This window comes from Halichoeres trimaculatus, unplaced genomic scaffold (genome assembly GCF_033239565.1).
Source record: "Halichoeres trimaculatus isolate MK-OKI-2021-1 unplaced genomic scaffold, fHalTri1.1 fHalTri1_scaffold_13, whole genome shotgun sequence".
In the NCBI taxonomy this organism is placed as follows: domain Eukaryota; kingdom Metazoa; phylum Chordata; class Actinopteri; order Labriformes; family Labridae; genus Halichoeres; species Halichoeres trimaculatus.
The window spans coordinates 12,825,175-12,848,719 of NW_027437191.1; the positions used below are offsets into that span (position 1 = coordinate 12,825,175).

A 23,545-nucleotide genomic window follows, 5' to 3' on the forward strand; every position below is an offset into this window, starting at 1 on the left:
CCCCTCACTGAAGCAAACTGTGGCACCTGTCCCACACTCAAACACAGCCTCACATAAACTTTACCCTCTGACAGTTGTGCTCTAATGTACAACCCAATCTGCCTAATCGCTGTGGCAGCCATTAAATGATGACAATAACTGCAGTGGGAGCTGGACAGAGTTTGTTGGGTAGTGAGTAATTATTCAGACAGACAAAAGGCGAGGCTGAGGCTGTGTCAGAGCAGATTCACAGTCTGTGGTCAGTGCATTCAGCAGGATCTCTAATGATGTTCACTTACAGGCTAAATCAGCAGAGCTTTGTTTACCTCTGCGCTGAGAGTGCAGGCGCCACTGAGAGAAAGAAGGTACTGGAGGGAGAGAAAAGCCTTCATGGATCTGCTGAAGTTCAAATTAAAGCTAATGATCTGATTGTGAGGATGAGTGTGAGAAAGATAACTGGTATCCATGGAAACCAAGCTAGGGTAGAGGGTAAAATGTAAATTTTGGTAAAGGTCCCTCTCTTCACACAGTGCTGACAGCCAGCCAGCAAATCGTCCGACAGGGGGTGGAGAACACAAACTGTACAGCTCCTAACTTCAGTGTTCAAACTTTATCAAGCTGCAGATTGTAGAATAACAGCTTAACTCAAGTCATAAGAGGATGCTGTTTATACATGTTATATGTACGCTCCATGTGATACAGAACCACAGGATGATGCAGAATCCCAACAATAGTCGTACTGAACAATTAGATAGTTTGTGCTTAGGTAACAGGTGGGAGAATTAAATTGAAAATCAATGTATTTGGATATTTTGTTTGACAATATCAAAATTGGGATTCTTTGTCAATTTTTTTTTTTCAAATTTAAATTCTTAACTTAAATTCTTAGTTTATAACCTGGATTTGAAAAAAGTCACTACAGCAGGGGGTGAAATGTTTCTCTCTGACTCATGTGATTTGCATTTTATAGGAAAATATGGCTCCTCGTGTAGTCTGTAGACATTACTATCACATGATCGGAAATCAGGGCGGTCCCGTGGTTACAGACACGATCCGAATCAGACATTAAATCCTGGTCAGGATCTGTTGTATAAGAATTTATATATATATATATATATATATATATATATATATATATATATATATATATATATAAATTCTTATCATTTTTTATCAGATCTATAATAGTCAAAACAAATGGGAAAAATAACATATCAGTATTTCCATACCATTGTGTGGTGGTACAGAGTCAGACCGTCTCAACCCCACACAGAAACAACGCAGGGCATGACATCACAACAGTGACACTATTTGTTGAATGCGGTAAAGTAGAGCAGAAAATGGCAGGGGCTTTAAGCTGGGAGCACGATGAATCAGAATAGAAGTATTGGATCGGGGCTCGGTATTGGCAGATATTTAAAATCAAATGACTCGGACTCTGGGGCAAAAAATACCAGAGGTGTCCCAGTCAGATATTGATATCGGATATGCATCTAAAATCTCCAAAAAAGCAGTTTCTGTACCCATTGGTTAATAATAAACAGGTCAGTTTTTCCTCATACCTACTGTTGCTGACTACTGTTCTTAGTTTGAATAATATCACTTAATCAAGCCTTTTCTAACATGACAGACATACTACAAAATACGTAATAAAATTATGCATGTTTAATGCTGATATCATATCAGATCGGTATTGGCCATTACTCAATGTTGCAGTATCAGTATCGTACCAGAAGGGAAAATGTAGGGAAAATACCTGATGGGGACATACCTAGACGTTACCACCATCATTTCACTTTTTATGGTGTTAAAAAAGGAAACTAAAAGTCGCAAAGACAAAAATCGTAATATAATTAAATGGCGAGAATAGCATATCGTCCCGGCCCTAACATAGATACAACATGTAGAATAAGTTGGAGTTGGAGAGTTTTTACTGATATCAAAGTTACAAAAGGGAGAGACAAACACAGGACAGAAACTTGAAAGCAATGAAGAAAACACTGACACTTCTCCATCATCCCTTAGAATGAAGCAGATCCTGAGACAGACTGGATGAAGCTCTTACCTTGGCCAGGACAGGGGGCACAGATCCTGCTGCTGCAATGCCTCTCTTCACCACTTTGTCACTGCTTGACGTTGTCACAGCGACTGATACCGGGGTTGGGAGGAGGGACGGGATGACAGGAAGGGGGAGGAGCCCTGGGCGGTTGTTGCCGTTCACAACAGCAGAAGCACAGCTATGATTGGCTCCTCCATTATGGAGGCCAGAAGGACGGATGTCTCTCCGCTCCCACGGTGCTCTGTACTCCCTCTCAAAGCGGTGGTGGCGTGACATCACTTCCTCTTCCTTTCAGAGGAAGCAACGAAGGCAGGCCTGTACAAAAAGACAGAAAAAAGGGACAGATGAAGTTGATTCCCAACTTTTTTGTTCAACTGAGTCTGCTTTTTCCAGTTAAATACATGGAGCATGAGACCGACAAGTAAGATACTGTAAAAATATGATGTAAATGTTGATAGAAACTGTTCCGAATGCACCCGGCTGATGTGAGATTCATTTGTTGATATTTTATTCAGTCATTACTGAGAGCTGTGAAAGGAGAGAGAAAAACTAGCACTGCCTTACAGGTCTGAAAAAAAAAAACAATCTGAGCCAAAATCATAATGAGCTAACTTGTCTCGAGGTATCTCCACTCAAAAAACAAGAAGTAAAAACAGAAACGGGGCTGAGAGATAGACCAAAAGGTTCAGACTCAGAGATTCTCCTGAGGACAGTGCAGCAGTATTAGGACCCTGCAGTCAAAAACTCATTCATCCGAATAGAGAAAAACTCCTGCAGTTACAGCTCATCTCATACATCTGATAACCACTCAGTTCAATCAGATCACTCTTGAAGTGCATGTGAGGGTTTCTTTCATTATCTGGCAGAGGAAGCTGTGATTGAAAAGAGGTAACAGTGAGCTGAAATTACATCAGTATGTGGTATGGAACTACATGACTCCTACAGCTTCTAATACTCCATGTCCAGGGCTTTTCAATCACATAAATAATGACAGACAGGAACACATCATGCCCATGCAACAATATTTTCCTATCTGCAGAAGCCTGATTCAAGTCATATTAAGTAAAGGCTTGAAAGGTAGAGTCTGCAGGATTTTCCTGAAAAATTAAAATGTCAACTTTTACAGGAATATTCCTGCTTAATCGTTTCCTATGGGCCTCTATACATTAGTGTCAGTGTCGAACCCTCTCCTCAGCCTGTATGTTAATGTTTTGGTTGTGTCAGGATGTTTCTGGGTGGAGAGTGGGTGTGGTTACGTAAGCCAATAACAGCACACCCAGTGTGCAAGTGACTTTGCATGTTGATCATAGACTATACAAAAACATGGGCGTAGTTTCCCTGACGTCACCCGTTTGTTTCTGAAATGGAAAATGAAGCAGATCGGCTATCACGGCCATATTGATAGTGGCAAGGGCTTCGCGTACGGCTACAGGGCACCTGTCGGTCGCGTGACCCCGAGCTATGCCTCTGATTGGGCGAGCTTGCGATCTTAATATCCTCTGAAGCGTAGAGTTAGAAAAAAATTCACCCCCTGTACAGTGTGTGCCGATAGCAAAATTAGCAACTCAGGTAGGAGTCGTTTTTTGAACCAGGCAGTGAATAGGTTAATTTCTGCTTTGAAAACAGCTTCTTTTGGCTTGGCATGATTGTGACTTCCCGTACTTTTAGAGTCAGCCTCAAGCGGACACTTGGAAACAGCAGATTTGAGCACTTCAGCATTGACTCATATTCTTAGACCAGAAGTTGCTGCTTGGATTTTACTAAATAAGTACTCAGTGGCACAAACAGAATTCAGGTGGTACCTTTAAGTACTTAATTTGGTACCCATCAGGGTCTTGTGCATGCAATAATTTCTGAATCACAGTGATCCATGAGTGATTTTAAATAAAAATCTGTGATAGCACTGTCTCATATTCTTAGACCAGAGGTTGCTGCTTGGTGTTGATGGTAGTTTGAGGAAGAAGCCATCCTGAGTGGCTACGATAGTGGACGTTGCATGGACAAGGAAAAACACAACCTAAGCGAAACAAAACGCCCAAACAAATGAAGCATTTTACTAAATGAAACGTCACTTTCACTCGCTTTTGGGAACTTTGAGAGCAGCACGGGACGAAGAGCAACGCAAGTTGGCTTTCTGCAAACCAGGTATGTGTTAAATACTCGTGAATAGCTTTTGCTAACATGCCAAGTCTGGTGCATGGCTCTCAAGTCACTCCCACATAAAAACGCAATGCTACAGGTGGTTGCTGAGGGAGTGAGTGTGTTTACATAGCTATGGTCAAAGGAAGTAAGTGAGTGCTGCAGTGTGTTTACTAACAAGTTTGTCACAGCACTGATGACTTTTTTAACCAGCTACGTGTCAAATGCACGCTGTGACATTACCAAAGTAAGTGCATCTTCATGAATCTTACATTACAATCCTTAATTGTCTTCTTTGTTTACTTATATACAATTCTAAAAACATATGCTGTTAGAAAGACTCAAGCTCCTTTTTCATTCAGACATGGCTCTCTCAGTCTGAGTGTGACAGACTGTGACATGAAAAGCTGCATCATTTCAATAACAGTTCTTGTTCCCCTTATCAGAGGCATCAAATTTACAAACAAAAACCGCAAACACAAACTTCAGTGAAATTCATCACTGAGTGTGACACATTGAACTCCTCACAGAAGGCAGGTGATGCTTCCTGAGCCCTTGATAGCGGATGAAATAAATATCAAGCTCAAACCAGCGTTAGCCATCTCCCCTGCAAAATCCACAGGGCTGTGAGCAGAGGATGACAGCAGGATCATGATCGGACTTTATCCTGCAGGCAAAGGTCTGTAACACTGTTTCTTACCTAAGTGAGGAATGAATTCTTTGAAATACCAACATCTGTGTGTGCAGCTATGTGTGTGAGTCCTTTACAAAAGCAGCGTTTATGACAAGTGTAAGGCTGTGTATACAGCAGTATCCACCATTTATGTGAGCCTCTTTGAGCAGGCCGTTGAAAATTAAAATTTCTTTAACAAGATTTGCTGGAAGCCATGCACAATGCAGCTTGTGGAAGGTGCACCGACCTCTATATTCACCTACCCAGCACTCACTTTATTTTGTATGTCTTCTATTTTTTTAGCTTCCCATCATTTGTTTTCTCCATGCTCTTTATTCTCTTTCTCAACTTCACCTGTTTCCCTCCCATACAGGCTGTGCTCTGTCCACAATGTAGCAAGCTGAGTGAAAGCTGTCTCAGGCTAGCTCAGAACCAATAACCTCTCTCGCTTTCTGCTGTAACCCCTTTTAATAACTTCAAGGGACGACAAAAGAACAGGCTTGTTTAATCTCAGAAAAAATATTGGACACAGACAGAGTAACAGGGTGTGAGTTGAAGTGAACAATGCCAGGTAATATTCTCTTATCAGCGGAGCTCCACGCCTCAGCTGAGAAATCAGAGGGAAGACAGAAATTTCTTCTCAAAAAGCAGAAGAAATAAAAGAAACTTATCACTATAAGAGTCCCCTTTCACATTCACAGTTCGGTACAATTATTTTTATCAATGATTTCTCAGAGCGAGGTGGGTATGTCACTGCGCCTTATGAGAATTTTTTGTCTTCCTGTAAAGCTCCAGGGACAAAGGCACGGAGGAAAAAAAACTATCACATTATGCAGAAAAGGCGCTGAAAGAAGGTTTGACAGCCCAGGACGAGGACTGAGGAGAGGACAACCATCTTATCAAACAAAGGACGACCCACTCTACCTCTGAGCCACAGACTCTGAGTCAAGTCAAGTCGCTGTTGAACCTGAGCTCAATATTTATCACCTCTCTCAATAAACAACACTGCCCATAGTGGTTAAATACATGAGTAGAGTTAAAACAGTAGTAGTAGTAGTTGTTTAAACAAACAAATAATCTTGTTATTTGTGAATTTTCTTTCAAATCAGCATGCTTTACATTAAAGCTATGGTTTACGATTTGGAAGCTTGGTAATTATTTATAACACAGTTTATAAGGCTTTTATGGTCCCATCTAAGCAATATAAAAAGCAAAAAGAACAAAAAAAAACCATTCAGTACATCAGCTGCAAAACGGCATAATAATTGACCATTTTGAACCACCGTTCTTATTTTGGGTTTGTGCGTGAGTCCATCCAATCCCCTGTCTCTCCTGCTCCGCACCGTCCTCCTTATGGTCCCGCCTCGTCCTTCCCCACTGCCCCTCTCACGTCAGCTAGCTGCTCAGCTACTGAAGCGCCATGGAGCTGGAGAAGACTGAAACCAACCTGTTACGCTCCACAGCGAAGGGAAGAAAACAAAAACGTTTCGAGAAAAGGCCGAAGCCAGGAAGAATTAAGAGCGATACGGGTGCAAACAGACACTGAATATTGGAGAAATGTACAACTGGTGGAAAAAGCTGCAGAGGGATTTGGAACTGAAGACTGACGCTGTGACAGCCGAATTTCTGTTGAACAGGTGATTACTTTGTTTACTACAGTGGGAGATGTCAGCTGAATAAATCAGGTTATTCTGTGCCTATACTGGCTAATGACTGAACATTGCTGGTCAGAATAAGTCAACCACACATCTTAAGCATTGTGAACTGAGCTGGTGAAGACACGCCAAGAAAGGTAAAGCCTCGCCCACAGTCAAATCAGCTGGCAGTGTCAACGCCAGACCTGCTTCGCCCCACTAAATTATGATTTTGATTGCGCCGGTCCAATTGAAAAAGCTACCAGGGGGTTGACTGTTCTGTTTGTTACATTTTCTTCCAGCCAGCCGGCTTCTTGCTCTGTCGGAGGGGGCGTGTTGGTAGGAGGCGAGGAAGGGCGATACGAGCTGGGGGGCGGGATCTTGGAACACGGAGGGGAGGGGTGAGTGATGGGGGGCAGGCTGCGTTTTTCAAATGTGTCTCATCAGCCAAACTGGGTTCCAGATCATAGACCATAGCTTTAAAATGCATCAACCGAAGAGGCATCTACACAATCTTTATGCTGCATTCCAATATGAGCACAATCCTGTGAGTGTATTTCTGTCATACTTACACTTTACATGTCAATGTGCTGTGTAACCAGAGGCTTTTAACTGATACCTGCAAAACGATTGGCGCTGAAACAAATCCATGTACATATACTGCCCCGAGTAAACTAAAGGATTTAGCAAACTAATTAACAACTTTTTGCGACTTTTTCTGCCATAACTCTAAAGTCTGAGATACATGTGAGCATGTGTTGTTGCATGAGCTTAAAATAACTCAGTATGCATGCCCTGTTTGTGTTGGAGGGTTAAAGTAATTTTGCTTCCAGAGGTGCCTGTGGAAACCAACATCCAGCAAACCTGTGGACTGTCAACACAGATAAGCGCTTGAATACATCACATCAGCAGTGACGCTGTGCTCTGGCTCTGCTGCTACAGGGAGGATGTGCCAATAAAGGTTTATCCATCTTCTTTCACATCCAATGAAGTCAGTGTCAGTCCTGGAGAGAACAGCAGCTTTTTAGAAGAATTTTTGTAGTGCGGCCAGCATGTGAAGCCAAATCATCTTACAAAGTATTTTTTTCATTATCATTTTATAGGAGACTAATGACATCATTTCAGGCAAATGCTGCAGTAATTAATGCTGCTCTTAAGGCAGGTACACACTATAGGATAATCAGGCTGATTTTTGATCTCCCCCTTATGATCAAAGCCAGCAAAGACCTGAATGTCTGATGTCTGCAGACAACATCGTGTGTGATTTTCCTGTGGTGTGGGGTCTGTTAGGAAGGATTGCGTCCCGTTGGGACTGCTCGAAAGGCCTCAGACTGAGAGATCATAGATAATGAACATGTTTAATATTTGTGACTAAAAATCTTGTGGTGTGTGGGGCGCTCCGAGAGGAGCCAAGCAAGTACAGTGTGTGATGCCACATGTACAAGAGCAAAGCCAATCAAGACGAGAGCTGGCTCAGCTGACTGACAGAAGAGGAAGTAAGAAATATATCTGTTACACTTGTGACAACTTTACTCACCTCAAACTTAAATTGTAACTCATACAGCCCATATCCCTGCCGTCTGCACAACTTTTTCCACAGTTTTATTCAATTTTGTGTGTGTTTTTTTCTTTTTGTTCCAAATTTTAGAGGCCGCAAACAACCAATCACAGATCTTTCAAAAGCCTGACCTGCCGATACCAATTTGGGCTGATATCGATTTTAATTTTTTATAACTGACAGCATATACCTTCAATGCTCCAATCTTATTAAAAAAAAAACATTGAACAATACCTGTGAAACAATAAACTCTTTATGTTTTAACTTAAACAATCAATAAAGTGTCCTGAGTTTTAAGTCTCAGAGCAAAAAGCAACAAAGGCTGGCTGTCATGCCTTCCTGGAGGTATATAAGATCAGTTTCATATGTAAGGATGGGTCGATCACAGATCCCTGATCCTGATCCCTCAAAATTAAGGAAATCGACACTAATCGGTGCATGTCTAGTTCAACCGAAATCACGTTTTAGTACTCAAGGATTTAGAATTTCGAGTGTGGCAAAGTGGATAATCTCCTGAAGAATCAGTTAGTGTGTGGTTTGCTCCGGGGTGCAGACCACAAACTTTAAGATCAGAAGAGAGATCTTATGTGATCTGTCTTTTGTTATCAAGCATGTGGTCTCTCAATGTGTGAAGAGTTGAAGAATCCTGTAATATGTGCCAGCCTTTAAGCTCCTGAACTCCTGTCAGCAAGTTATCATTTATACCTGAAGGCGACAAAAAACAGCATTTAGTGTGGGAAAGTTTGACTGTGTGAATAATAGCTGATGACTGAGAATCCTGAGAGTGCTAAAAGGACCAACAACAAAAACCAGGTTTTCAAAATGAACAGTGAAGCCTGGAAGTGAAAGTATGTCCGTAATCAAACCTAATGAGTCGACTGATTGACAGACTGACTGGCATCTCCATTAGCCTGTCAGTTATCTAATGAGTTAAAAGCTGCAGTCTCCGGGCGCTCTTTGATTCTTGATAAATAACAGCTGCTGATTCATCAGAATCAAAATCACATTATGCAAACTATGTTCCAACTGCACGTCAAAGACTGTGTGGGGGAGCAGACTTTTAAGAAAAAGCCGAAGAGTACCAGAGCAGAGCTATGAACATGAGCCTCTGCCAGTGTTTGCAAATAAAGACCAACCGTTACGGACATCATCGTGATCTCACTGCTATCACCATGGAGACACCCTGTGTGCTCCTGTTTGATCTGTAATTCTCCTGCTCCTGAGAAACATTCAGTAATTAGCAGAAACAAAAGGGTATCTGGCAGGTGGGTGTGTGTGGAACAAACCCTAAAGAAGAGCATCTGTCACTCTGAGGTGGCATGCAGCATGCAGAGTGTGTGTCTGTGTGTGACAGAGCTGTGTTCACTAAGCCATGTGGGAATTCACAGGGAGCCGCAGATAGACGTGAGGAGAGAAGGAGTGTAACAGATGGACAGAACATAACTGAGATGAAGAGACAGCTAGACAGCATGAGCGAGGAAGCAAGTGAGATAATGTGAACAGCAGTAAAGGGGGTGTGTATCTGCGTGTGTGTGTGTGTGTATCTGTGTGGCTTGAAATAGAGAGATGGATAAGGATAGATTTTGAAGGTGTAGGTGTGTTGTACTTCCTCTGAGGTGATTTTTGCTTTGCTGGTACACCTGCCCTGTTTGGAAAACCCTCAATGAACCCTCAACTATGACAAGAAAGGCTTTCAATCAAGTTCACTCAAGCATGACATCAGCAATAGAAAACTAAATATATGCGTTAAATATATATTTAGATCTTAAAAAGCTTTTGACACATTGGATTATGACCTCTTATTAATAAAACTACAGCATTATAGAATTAGAGGTCTCACACTTTCCTGGATATCTAGCAACTTACGCAGAGTGAGATGGAAGCAAACAAACTGATAAAAAATGTGTTTTGTTTTTTGTTTATTGTGATGCGCTTTCTTTTTTTCTGTTTTGGTTTCCCACACATACTCTGACAAATTAGACTATGAATGTGCAAAAACAAAGGGATAGGACTAGAAAAGTTTTCTAACTTCATCCTACACCCTTTCAAACAAGATGTAATGATCTATGTTAAGGGAGTTGTCTCTTAAACTGTTTTTTTTCCTGCTTTAACACATTGCATATCTTATTTATCTCTTTTTCTTTTAAACCTGCTCTTATAAACAAATAAATGAATGAAATGAAATGAAGTTTAAGCTATTGTTCGAATCCTCCATCAATAAGCCTAGAAACACAAGCAAGGGGAAGCAGGTGTGATGTAACTTTATTTTTTATTGTTTTATCAGGCTGTGAAAGAGCAGCTCTGTGAGGTCCTTATCAGTTCACCACAAATACGCACAAGATACACACCAATAAATCTGCACATCAGTAAATGTGCTGACCATAGACTGTATATAAAGAGGACAGTGTGGCTCCGCCATTTACCAGTGTACAGGTTTAAAGCCAAAATACCCCCGTCACAGGCGCAGCCACTGAAGTAGTTGTGCAGCCAGAGTCTGCACGGTAGAGACTGTGAGAGATTCTGGGAGAATCTTAGTGGAGCCGCATGACAAGAATAATAATATATATATATTTTTAGAGAGTCTACTCACTTCTTGACTCTATATCCCGACATATTTGACAATCCTCAAAAAAAAAAAAAAAAAAAACACATGAGAAGGGCAGCTGTCACCTGACGTAAAGCCTTGTTTTTAACCTTGTGTAACTAATGCAAACAAAACTTCAGAAAAAAGAGGACTTGAATACAAGACAGCCAAATGATTTATTCTAATCACAACAACAATTGGATGTGAGAAACATTTCTACGAGGTGTATTAATTTTTTAAAGTTTGAGCACAGCCCATCTGGAATGGCTGGAAAGCCGGATTTTTTGACCTATACTGCAGCCAGCCACCAGGGGGTGCAGTTTTTGTGGCGACCTCACTTCGAGCTGAGCAAGATGACGTCCATAATTTTTTAGAGTCTATGGTGTTGTTAGACAGGTCCTCCAGGACTCCATCCTTAAATCTAAATGATAAGAGAGACTGTGGGTAAAACAGCCCAAAACATTAAAAAACAGAGTCTAAGGCTTTTAAAACATGCTCTTCAGCTGCAGTCTGTTCAGACCAGGATCCACCAGATGATGAAGATACAGGCTGAGAGAATGAAGACAGTCAGAAAAGGTGAATCCATAGAAAACATGACAATTCATTATACGCTGGCAAGCACACAATAACACCAGAAGTGATCAATAATATCTTCTGTGTTTGATTCGTTTTTCCCCAGCATCATGGGAATTCACTTTCTTTAGGTAGAGAATTGATCAATGAAGCAAACCGGTCTGCTGGAAAGAACCAGGGATTTCTGGGCCTCGAACTGTTACTCCCTCAAAAGGTGTGATGGAAGAGAAACTAAACTTGTGTTCAAGAAAGGGAGAAAAAAAACACATTAAAACAACAAAACAGAAAAAAAAGGAAAAAAAAAAGTTTTGTGTCTTTCCCAAAACCTCACAAGTGTGTGGAGCTGAGGAGTGGGGGGTGGAGGTTTACCATTCACTTTTACTGAGACAGATACAGAATTTTCTGGTAAACATGTGACGGAAAAGAAAAAAAGAAAACTGAACCAGGGTTCAGTCAGCGCACATTCTGAGTAGATCTTTCACTAATCTGGATCTGCCTCCTCAATTCATCTGAGACCACACTCAGAATTCAAATAGACAGATGAGCTGATTGTGAGAGATGGCACTTGGTACCTTAATCTGACACCTTGATGGATGAAACACTGCTGGGTGACACGCACACACTGCCTCCTTTGACAGAGACAGACACGTCCTGATCATCTTTTTTTAGATAACACATCACAGCAAAGGCCAAATCATTCAGAGGATGATGAGGGAATACGAATAAAACACAAGGCAGGCAGTCGAAAGAGACAAGATGGATGGTTCATGTGAGTTTTTTTCCCTTCATGTTTCTTTAAGTCTTGCATTTATAAATTAATCTTCATCCAAAGAGGAAGGAATGCTCATATTTGGGAGTAGGGTTCCCGAGTCCCTTTTTCACTGCAGCTTGAACTCACTGGTTCAAGTTTTTACAGTTGCAAATAAAAACAGAACAGACCAATTGGACTTCCGTTCAAATATCTTGTGGTTCTCTAGGGAGCAGGAATGATGACTGTTTATAAAACTTAAATATGAGAGAGTATGCAGTGCCATGATGCCAGCACAACTAGCCACACAATTTATGTAAAACACAGATTTTAATAAAAGCACTGAATTATAGCAAATACATAACAGAAAGAAGAATGAAACACGGGGGCTAATACACACATACACACACACCCTCGGTTCTTTTTTCTGGGGTGTTGAAACAGCAGATTTCCAGATGACAATCATGGAGTGTGTTTATGTTTGTGCAGATAGTGTTTGTCTATTCTCTGTGGTCCATGTCAGCTGTCACCCTTTTTTCCCTGCTTTCTTCTGCATCCTTTTACAGATTTATCTGATCTCTAAACAAAAACAAACAGCATCAAACAAACAGCGCTTAGAGCAGATGACATATTCACACACAAACACACATACACACTAACAACACAACAATGTTGGAAAGCAGCCTGACATCTTCTTTGGGCTGCAGTCTCATTACAACTGTACAGATACATTGTGTTTGTGCCCACATATGCTTTCTTGCTCCTGTTCAGGTATATGCGAAATAATTTTTTACTGGTCTCAGTAAAAAAGGAAAAAAAAAGGGGAGCGAAATCAAAAATAATTTCAGAATCTCTTTACATTGTTACCTCTGCCAAGGAGAGAGAGTTTGTTACTTTTTGAGTTATATTGTTCACAAGCAAACAGACAAACAGATCTTGAAGAAATTTTTAGGAAATGTTCAAAAATGGGATAAGAAAGAAATGATTAAATTTTGGAGGTGATCTGGATCACTGTCTGGATCCTGGATTTTTTAAAGGATTCTTTATCAGTGTGAGATCCATGTTCCCCATGTGTGTATATAACTCTACGATAAATGGTCGGATTGTTTTGCAAAACAATACAAGACAAGGTCACGATCATTTCTGACAGATGTTAAAGTACAATCCAGATCCTGGCAATATTCTGGATACTAAGATCTGGAATATGAAATATGTACTGGGTCATCTTAATTTTCAACACTGTCAGGAAACAAATTATCGTACAAACCTGCAACTAACACCAAATTGTAGCAGACAGTCTGCTGAAAGGGAGTATAACATTAAAGTAGAACTAAAGCTCAAGTTCTTAAAGTGAGCTACAATGCAGGCTTTTCTGTCACTGGACATTGCAGAATGGGTGACATCAAAAAAATACAATGATTAACACCAAATGAGTGACAAAAGGTTGGTCAAACGTCAGGCCTTATCGTTTGCTGAACTGGCACCAATTTGCAGAATGAGCCGACAACTCAGGTATCAAGTTTGACCAAAGACTTTCATCAGCTGGATTAGTCGTTCTAGGATCAAGAACTCAGCTTGAATTAGAGATTGTGGGTTGTGAGCTCTCCCTGCAGAGCAATCTGAAGATACAGGTCCAAATGTCACTGAGTGAGAAAAATGGTCCATCAAACAGAGTTCAGGTGCAGTGCTTTAACTTTAGCTATTCACTGAGATACAACTTCTTGTTTTGATGTTCTTCTGGTCACATTTGTTCTTGTTACTTCTGCATTAGCTCATATGTAGACCTCCTCTTTGGCATCATGTGTTGTGTGGAAACCTGTGAGTGACCTGCTGTCTCACGTCGAGATGTGTTACACCCTACTTTAAGTTATTTTCAAAGTCTATGGCTACATGAGGCTGCCTGTAAGTGAGCCGTGTGTGTTTGTGTGTGGGTGTCTTATCTGTTAGCATGATTTGGCGCACAGGGTTGTGTGTTACTACCCTCCCAGCTGTGCAGCCATTGCATTTAATCACAGTTCAAGTCATGGGCCTAATATTTAAGGGTCTTCTATTTATGGGCCTGGGTGGATCTGGATTAGATATGGGGATAATTGCAGGTATCAGGTTTGGTTTCAGCATTGAGCTGCAGGCACATGGGGGTTTGCAAAATTGGACCTTTGCAGGAGGGGTGGACAGGTGGTACATGATACCAGAGAAAAAAATAGTGTCTTAATTATCTAAATGGCTGTTGCAGAGATTACTGAGGGCATTGAGCATCCATCTCTGTCAACACCACCACCAGCTTAGAGTGCGCAGCCAAAGCTGGAGGAGAGATCAGGGGATACACAAAGGACATCAATAACAGAGAGAGCGCAGAGATGAGAAAGTGAAAAAGAGAGCAGGAGAATTAAATGAGAGCCAGAGATAGGACAAAGCGTGGAGGAGAAAGAGGAGAGAGTACCATGCAGAGACGAGAGAAAGTTTGTGAACTGACGGCACTTTACTATAAAAAGCTGCCCCGTCACGTTCTCTGACAACAGGGATCGTGACATTAGCACTGTTGCCATGGAGATGCCCTGAGCAACGATGATGTTACTCTTCTGGTCATTACCACAGAGACGCTCCAGGGTTGGTTTGTTTCTTTACCCTCTCTGCACAGTAACAAAGGCTCCACATTTAGGTCCATCCCTCCTGGTAAACTGTTTGAAATAAAGAGATTTATTCAGTGAGCACTCATGAGAGGCTCCATCCATTACTGTACCACTGAGAGAGGATTAAACAAAGAACAAAACACCTCCAACATCCAAGTGTCTCTGTTCCTGAGCAGAAACTATTAAAAGTATGAAAATCTGTCTTAAATGTAAATTTTAGAGGACATATAAAAGAAATGAAAGCTCAGACAGCCAACATTTGTCTTGTTAGAACTTGAAGCTTTGGTTTCTGACAGCAGGGGCTGTGGTTAGAAAAGTGTGCTCACAACTGAAAACATCACAGGTTTGAATTCCTGAGCTGTCTGAAGAAACAAAGAACGGACTCATGATAACACCATAAGCTGGACCAGTGGCTTTCAAAGTGGGGGCCACCAAGGGGGCCTCAGAAATTTGGAGGGAAGGGAAAAATAGGATCTAATTTTTTTTATTATTTTTTAAATGTTATTTTATAATTTTATTTTATTCTTAGAACCATTTGTCCTGAACATACAACAGGTAAAGTGCCATACTCATCTGATTCTTAAGTTTCCTAACTGCACCTTGTCTGATAGCTGCAACTTCGGCGTGATGATGTCATGATCTGTGTCGACCTGGAGGGTCTGCACCTGTTATTGAGCTATCTAAAAACCTAAATTGAAGTTTGAGGCTCTTCCCCTAACTACTCTAGCTACTGGCTACATGTAAGAAAGGAGTATCTCACCGTGGCTGACAGAGCCCTAAAATGCCTTGTCTTTATTGCTACAACCTACTTGTGTGAGTCTGGCTTTTTGTTTGTTAATAATTTTCTGTTCTGAACAAATGTATTGAAAAAGTGATTAAAAGTAAAAAAAAAAAAAAAAAATTCTTAAAGTTGCCATTTCTTTATATATTTTGAAACATTGTCTGTTAGTTTCCAAAGGGGGTCCCCAGCCAGATGCAAATGCTGTTAGGGGGGCCTCGGCATAGTAAAGTTCAGAACCTCTGAGCTAGAAATAACTTCCCTATCCATCAGTTCAATAAGTAGGGATGGGTACCCAATTAGTTACTCTTATAGGTACCAACCGAATTCTGTCAAAAGTACCGGGAATTGATTCATGAAAAATCAAAAGGTAACATGTTTAGGTACCTAAAAGCATCCTTGTGACTGTGAGGGAGTGGAAGAGTAGGCAATTTTCCATGCTGAAAATAAACGCAGCATTATAAGGTTATATATTGAACAATAAATTATTTAAATTTTATTATCAAAAAAATATATATTTTTATCAAATAACCACAAAAAAGTACCTAAAATTGGTACCGTTACGTAACGCTCCGTTCATATGTGAAAGGTACCCATCCCCATCCTTGAGCCATGCAAGGTCCCTAAAAAGATAAATGCAGACCAAAGTTGTTAGGACAAACTGCCTCCTATATCCTCAACCACAGTAACACCCTCATTTGAAAGATCAGCTCTCTGATGAGGCAGAACTCTAAATAAAAACAAAAACCAACCATTAAGTCAACCAGAGATTCGAGAGACAAGAGTTGATCCCAGAGGATGGAAAGAAAGAAGAGGAAAAAAGCGCCACAGCACGGTCCCTCTGATGTACTATGTACATAATCAAATGCAAATTCATTCAAATTGACTCAGTGAGTCTCAATATTTTCCTCCTGAGTGATGGGCTTTAGCTAAGTTGGTCTTATTCACAAATGCATAGTATGAAAAACATAATTTGAGAGGGAGCAGAGGAATAATGTTCAGAGAGTTTAGATTAGAGATGTTTTTTTGTTGTCCCCTTGATAAACAGAGCTGTTTATAGATTTCAGTCTAAATGGAACAAAACAAGGAAGTATCTGATAAATCAGAGACTGATGTTTATTTCCAACAGAAGCAATTACATTAAAGCTAGAGCCAAATAGAGATCGGATGAGCTGCGGCTACAAATTCCAAACTCTGTCAGCTCTAATACTTTCTATCAGTCTTACTGACTGAGTCAGGCGAGCTTTATTAGAAATGTTGATGCAAGTGTTCATTACTTTTTCTAAACAGCACAGACATTCTCTTTTACACCAAGCTGGAAGAAAAAAGCACTAAAAAAAGAAAAGAATAATAGTTTAGACTGCGCTTCATATTCTTTCTGTGGTTTTTGTCATTTGAATACTTGGTTCTGGGCTTTTTGCCACTGTTTACAACATCCAAAACAAGATAGAAACCCTTCATTGAATTTAATGACTCTATGCCTGTTTTTGTTTGTTGATTAAAAACTATCAAGTGAACAACTCATTTGATATGAGAGCTCAGGCCTTCTAGGATCTTATTACTTCTCTTATTTCTCTCAGCATGTATTGTCTGACATCCATACTCATGTAAACAAATAGGAATCGATGTGAAGCACAAGTTCCTGTTTCTGAGCACAGGGTCAGGTCACACACCCCTCAAGCAGTCGGCCCAGGTTGGAGTCCATTCTGCAGCGGCTTTCCCACTCTATCCAATACCTCTATTCACTGTCCTGTTCTCTCCAATAAAAGGCATAAAAGCTTCCCACCAAAATGAAAACAGATGCCTCTGGACAAGAAAGCCAAAAAAGCCAAAAATCAACGAGAAAAATTTCTGCTACATGTCAGCTGAAGAGAGAATGTCAGGAGGCAGAAATGCCTCTGAGGAATGGGCTCATCTTTGTACTGTAATATTGAAAATAAAAATGTTGTCCTTAAAAAATTAAAATCAACATTTAATTCACTTTTTTTCCCAAGAGCATTAAAGAAAACGACAAAATCCCTCACATTCATTTCACTACTATTCACTGATTTTTCAATAAGGTACCTGTTTTTACCCGTTGGACGACTTCTACAGAGAAAAAAAGAACTCCTTTAGAAACTATTTTAGATTCTTAAGATCTCGTCTTTCAGCCTTCGGCTACAATGTCATCTTGCATTACTATGACAGTAGGTGCCAGGGGGGAAGTGGTTAGCATGATAAAATCTTCTCCAGTCTACATCCCATCCACATCATTCAAAGCCTGCTTCCTCAGCCTCTCCCAAAAAACAAGGTTAGAAACTCCTCTCTTTCTCTCGTCACCTTTCCCTCTGCTTTAAGACCCTTATGATAAAACTTGACATAAAAAAACTAACCAATCTAGATCTACAGTTTCTTATCTACTTTTTTGTTTTTGTAAAGTTAAACTTTTTTTAAATTTTAGAAAGCTCCATTGGCTTTAGGGAAAACCTGTGAGTCAGAGACAGGATTTGTTGGTATTCTACAAAGACATGTTCTGCGACCTGTTTTATTTTCACTGCACATACTTCTACTTGGAAATATTGTCTTACAGTGCCATGTTCATTTTCAATGGGTCAAGTCATCAGTCACAGAGTGATCCGACAGCTTAATATCTCCAAACCTTAACCTTCTTAAAAAGGCAGACATGTCTCATGACCTCACTCCAGTTGTCAAGAGCAACGTCATCTCTTCTCTCTTACACATGACTCTGTAACTCCTGCTTGATGAAGGGTGACAAAGAGCCAGTCCATTTTCCTTCCCCCCTCATATCCTTCATTCTCTCCTCTCTTACCGAATGTCTTTGGGGGCTTTTTCAAAAAGTTGTTCTCGGTCTCTGTTCGTCATTTTATATCAGCATGAACACAGAGGTCTTTCAGAGCGCATAGTGAGTGAAGCAGCAGCTCGGTATGACCCAGAGGAGCAGTTGGAGCAGTATAGATTAATGACCCAGGAGACGGCCGAGACAAGAGGAATGAACAAACAGAGAAGGCTGCTGAAACGACCTATGAGAAATAAAAGAAGAAGAAAGAATGATGGGGATACTTAATTGCTGGAAAAGTGGCCACTGGGACAACGGGTATAGCTGTATTCCCCTGTGATACAACTGAAAGGGTTACTGTGCATTACAACACTCCTCAGCACCAGCTAGGATGAAGGTCAGATGCTTCATTCAAAAAAATCAAAAGACAAGGTGGGAAGCTCAGAGTTTGTTAGGAAAAGAACTGTTAAATCATCAGTAAATGCTTCATTAGTGGGGGTGTGAAAAATGTGATACGGCAATATATTACAATACTTTGACCTGTGATAAAATATCATTTTTTCAAGTACAGTACGTCTTCTGTGCCTCCGCTGATGGTGGCAGATGATGGATGAGCTACTCTGCTGTATGTTGCCCATAAACTGTATAATAAACAAAATCTCAAGGTATATTCAAAATATTTTATTCCTAAACTTGGTGATGTGGGTTTTGAAGCCGTAAAAATCGTTTTCTCTCTTTTCTAGGGTCAGTAAATTTTACATTTTGAATTATTTTACGTTTAATTTTTACAGTGTAGTAGACCAATAAAATGATATTCATAGTTCAGTCAGGACCACTTTGTCAAAATAATCTTTATTAACTTGCATAGTTTTATTTGGTTGTATGGTTCTGTTCTGGGACTCCCTGCTCTTCCACATGCTTGCGTGGAAAGCCTAGGGCAGGAAGAGCACACCTTCCTGCCCATCACAAGCCATAGTAGAAGGCAGGGAGTGCAACAGCAAAAATAAAAACCTAGACAGAGCAGAGCAATCAACATGAATACATTGATAGGAGGAGCTGGGGTGGAGGTGGATTGCAAAATGCCATCAGAGGAAGCAGGAAGGAGGCTGTGCTAAAGCTTTTTAAATAGCCTGCTCTGAACGCAATTTTCCAGAAGGAGGCGGACACAGGAGTCAGCCGAGCAATCAGCTGATCTGCACCGATGATGAAAGCTAAGCTGTAAAAGCTTGATGTCGTGGCCTGCCTGAACTAACGCTACGCTTGATACATGTTTTGCACAATATTCGATTTTTTATGAGCGAAATTGGTTACACCAATTGACATTTATCAGTTTCAACAACTGACCACGTCTTTCACCCATGAATTGCTTCGCAACATTAGTTTAATGTCATAGTAGTTTAAGTGACAAACTTAATGTACTTTATGTTTTCCAGTTTAGTGAATGTATGAAACACAACAAAATATTGTGATATCGTGATATCATCGTATTGTGACCCAAGTATCGTACGTATTGAGTCATGAGGTTCTTGCCAATACTGACCCCTATTTATTAGTGTGAAATGTAGTTTTATGTATTTACCTCAATGTGATGGTTAAGTGTCAGAGGTTTGTTGGGCAACATCAGAAATAAAAGAAAAAGATAAAAAGATGACAGAGTGGGAAAAGGAAAAAGCCCAGGGAATGAAAAAAAGGAGCCTGTTTTCTCAAACACTCACTGGTCATAGAGCAATCCTCTCCCTCTCCTACTCTCCTACATCCCTGTTATTGTGTGTCCTTTCCTATGTGCTTTTAATACATCAAACCGTGCCCTCTTCAGAACAAGGATCCTCTATAATATGAGAATTTCATTACAGGAGTGAAAACTATCTCTGCTCTTCTGCTCACATCGATTTAGGAGATATTGAAGGCCAGGGAACTTTTCCACCTCGGCCCCTTGAATCCATCTCTGTCTATCAGCGTCAGAGAACTCCAGATTAATGGTCTGTTGACCTTGAATGAACTGTCTGACTGTGTCCTTCTCCTGACCTGAATCAGGCTCATCTTTTGAAGCCGTGTTTGAAACAGCACTGTAAATGTTGTCACTATAGAGGAAAGTGGATTCCCTTGACTTGAGTTGCTTTTAAAGTGGTTTTAAATAAATAATAAGAAATCTTATCTGCTCCAGTTGGTCAGCAGCAGGATAGGTTACAGTAAATGGGTGTTCATGGATGAATACATGAAGAGAAACATATGAGTAAAAGTCTGACAGACCCATGATAAGACACAGTGATGTGCAACACAGTGTCAGATTATTCTAAGGCAGAGGACACAGAGGGACACAGAGGGACTGGTCCTCCTCTTACAACTTTTTATCCTTTCTTTTTTCCTTTGACAGTTGTTCAGACATCAGAAAACAAACAGTAATGCACATGACAAAGTACGCCTAAAACATTGAGTAGTGTGACCATAGCTCAGCAGCATAAGGGAAACAAAACAGTGAAATGCAGAGCCTGAAATACACTCACCGGCCACTTTATTAAGCACACCTGTCCAACTGCTTGGCAACACAAATTTCTAATCAATCCATGGCAGCAACTCAATGCATTAAGGCATGAAGACATGGTCAAGACGATCTGCTGCAGTTCAAGCCGAGCATCAGAATGGGGAAGAAAGGTGATTCAAGGGACTTGAACGTGGCATGGTTGTTGGTCTGAGTATTTCAGAAACTGCTGATCTACTGGAATTTTCACGCACACCCATCTCTAGAGTTCACAGAGAATGGCCCCAAAAAGAGAAAATATCCAGTGAGCTGCAGTTCTGTGGGCCAAAATGCCTTGTTGATGCCAGAGGTCAGAGGAGAATGGAGAGACTGGTTGGAGCTGATAGAAAGGCAACACTAACTCAAATAACCACTGGTTACAACCAAGGTCTGCAGAAGAGCATCTCTGAACACACAACACGTCCAACCTTGAGGCAGATGGGCTACAGCAGCAGAAGACCACACCGGGTGACCCTCCTGTCAGCTAAGAACAGGAAACTGAGGCTACAATTTGCACAACTGGACAGTGGAAGATTGGAAAACCGTTGCCTGGTCTGATGAGTCTGGATTTCTGCTCCACATTCGGATGGTAGGGCCAGAATTTGGCTTCAACAACATGAAAGCATGGATCCATCCTGCCTTGTATCAACGGTTCAGGCTGCTGCTGCTGGTGTAATGGTGAGGGGGATATTTTCTTGGCTCACTTTGGGCCCTTAGTACCAACTGAGCATGGTTTAAAGTCCACAGTCTACCTGAGTATTGTTGCTGACCATGTCCATCCCTTTATGAGCACAGTGTTCCCATCTTCTGATGGCTACTTCCAGCAGGATAACGCTTCATGTCATAAAGCTGGAATCATCTCAGACTGGTTTCTTCAACATGACAATGAGTTCACTGTACTCAAATAGCTTCCACAGTCCCCAGATCTCAATCTAATAGAGCACCTTTGGGATGTGGTGGAACGGGAGATTCACATTATAGATGTGCAGCCAATCTGCAGCAAGTGTGTGATGCTTTCATGTCAATATGGACCAAACTCTCTGAGGAATGTTTCAAGTACTTTGTTGAATCTTTGCCATGAAGGATTAAGGCAGTTCTGAAGGCAACATGGGGTCCAACCTGGTACTAGCAAGGTGTACCGAATAAAGTGGCTGGTGAGTGTACAGTAAAGGCTATCCTTCACCGCAGGGGAGACAGAGACAACAAACCAGAAAAAGAGGGGATGGAGTTTGTTTATGTACAGCAGACGAAATATAGGCACCTGTGAATTTATGAGTGGATGGACTGAAACCTGAGCTACAACAACAGCTGCATAGAAAGACAGAGATTGCATGGCTCAACGACAAAGCCACTTAAGGACAGATCTCTGAAATCTCTGAAGGTAGAGATTTGTAGAATCTGTCAGGGAGGGCGAGGGGAAGATGGCGAAGGAATCAAAGACAGATGTCCCAAAGGATTAGAAAAGTGGTGAGAGTATGACGGTGGGAGCATGCTCAGAGCAGAGCAATGACATTCAGGCATAGTAAAAGCTGGGCCGGTGGGGATGAGAGTGGAACATAAATGCCCTATCACTCTCTATAGAAAAAACAGATTCACACATTTCTACAAATTGTTATCTTCAGAGGAAAGTGAACACTTAAGTCGCCCAAGTTGTGCACCTCATGTGCCATGGTTTCCTTCTTTGAGGCAGAGGGTTAAAGTCAGTTCTTTCCCATTGTCTCTTTTCTGTTCCAAGTTTATTCACTGCCCCTTTAACAAAGTCAGAAAAACTGCAGAAATTCAAGTTGAGGGAAATGCTTCCTTTGGAAACCTTGTTTTATTCCCTTTGAGAAGTCGAATACAAAGACACTAGTTGAAGTGTAGACTGATGTTAGTATTGTGCAGGGTTGATAATTTTGCATTTAAAGACAGTCTGTTAAATAAATGCCTTAACTAGCTGACATTGGCTTACATTTGCCCCCCTCTATACCTGGTGCCCTTTGAAGCCAGAGAATAGAGAAAGTGGTTGGGATGGGGCGGAGAGCGTTTTATACACCCCCTCAGGCCTCTTCTCTTAGATGAAGGTAGAACACCTTCAGGCATTTTAGGAAACATTTACCCTCTTCCTCCTTACACTTCCACCTTGCAACCCCCTGTCCCCTCTTAGAGCACGGCCCAATCTGCAGGCACAAGGCAGTTTACCGACCGTGACACAGTGTGCCAGCTGGATAATCCCTGTAAGTCATTACAAAACACCGCTTGCAACAAAGCCAAGCGATTTCACCGATGCATTCTCCTTCTACCTCGCCTTTTCCTGTGGTCATCTCGCGATCTCGTTGTCTCTGAGAGCCCCTGTGCTGCACTCTTCTTCCATATGTGTGTGAATGATTGAGTGCTTTTACAGAAAGAAGACGTCAAATGAACAGTCTCTTTGGGTTAATGACACGTGAGCACAGCTTGAGAAATGACAGCAACAGGCATGTTCTGCATGACTCACAGGAGGATGAGTGTGTATTTCTCCCGGCCCATGTGTCTACTGCATGCATATGTGCAAGTTTAAATTATACACCTGAAAGGCTGGAAGCTTCGAGATACAACGGCTGCAGGGAATACGTCAAAGAGACGCTTCAAATTGACAACACCAAGGCAGCCAAATCTGTCAGCAGCACAAAGGAAGAGGAAACTTTGCTCTCTTCAACACAGAGGAGCATTTTCCAGGGAACAATGAGAGTGTGTGGTACTGTAGATAACCCTGGAGGTGAGAGGAATCAGACAGGTGCAGAAAATGTACAAAGAATGAGGTTAACTTGTCAGAGGAGAAATTCAACACTCTAAATTCTTCAGCAGAGCGTTCAGCTTTTTCAGATTAGTGGCATTATGCAGACATATTTATTTCACCATCACACCAATCCTTTAA

General features: G+C 41.1%; 1 protein-coding gene across 2 annotated transcripts in view; it reads right to left on the bottom strand.

Moving 5' to 3' along the window:
* Positions 1-23,545, bottom strand: part of LOC141801954 (kelch-like protein 29) — a 165,036-nt gene that overhangs the window by 104,479 nt on the left and 37,012 nt on the right. For both annotated transcript variants that reach the window (XM_074685301.1, XM_074685300.1), the window contains one exon: positions 2,045-2,353. In XM_074685301.1, the coding sequence (XP_074541402.1) occupies positions 2,045-2,314 (270 nt within the window). In that variant the 5' untranslated portion in view covers positions 2,315-2,353. The remainder of the gene's footprint in view (positions 1-2,044; positions 2,354-23,545) is intronic.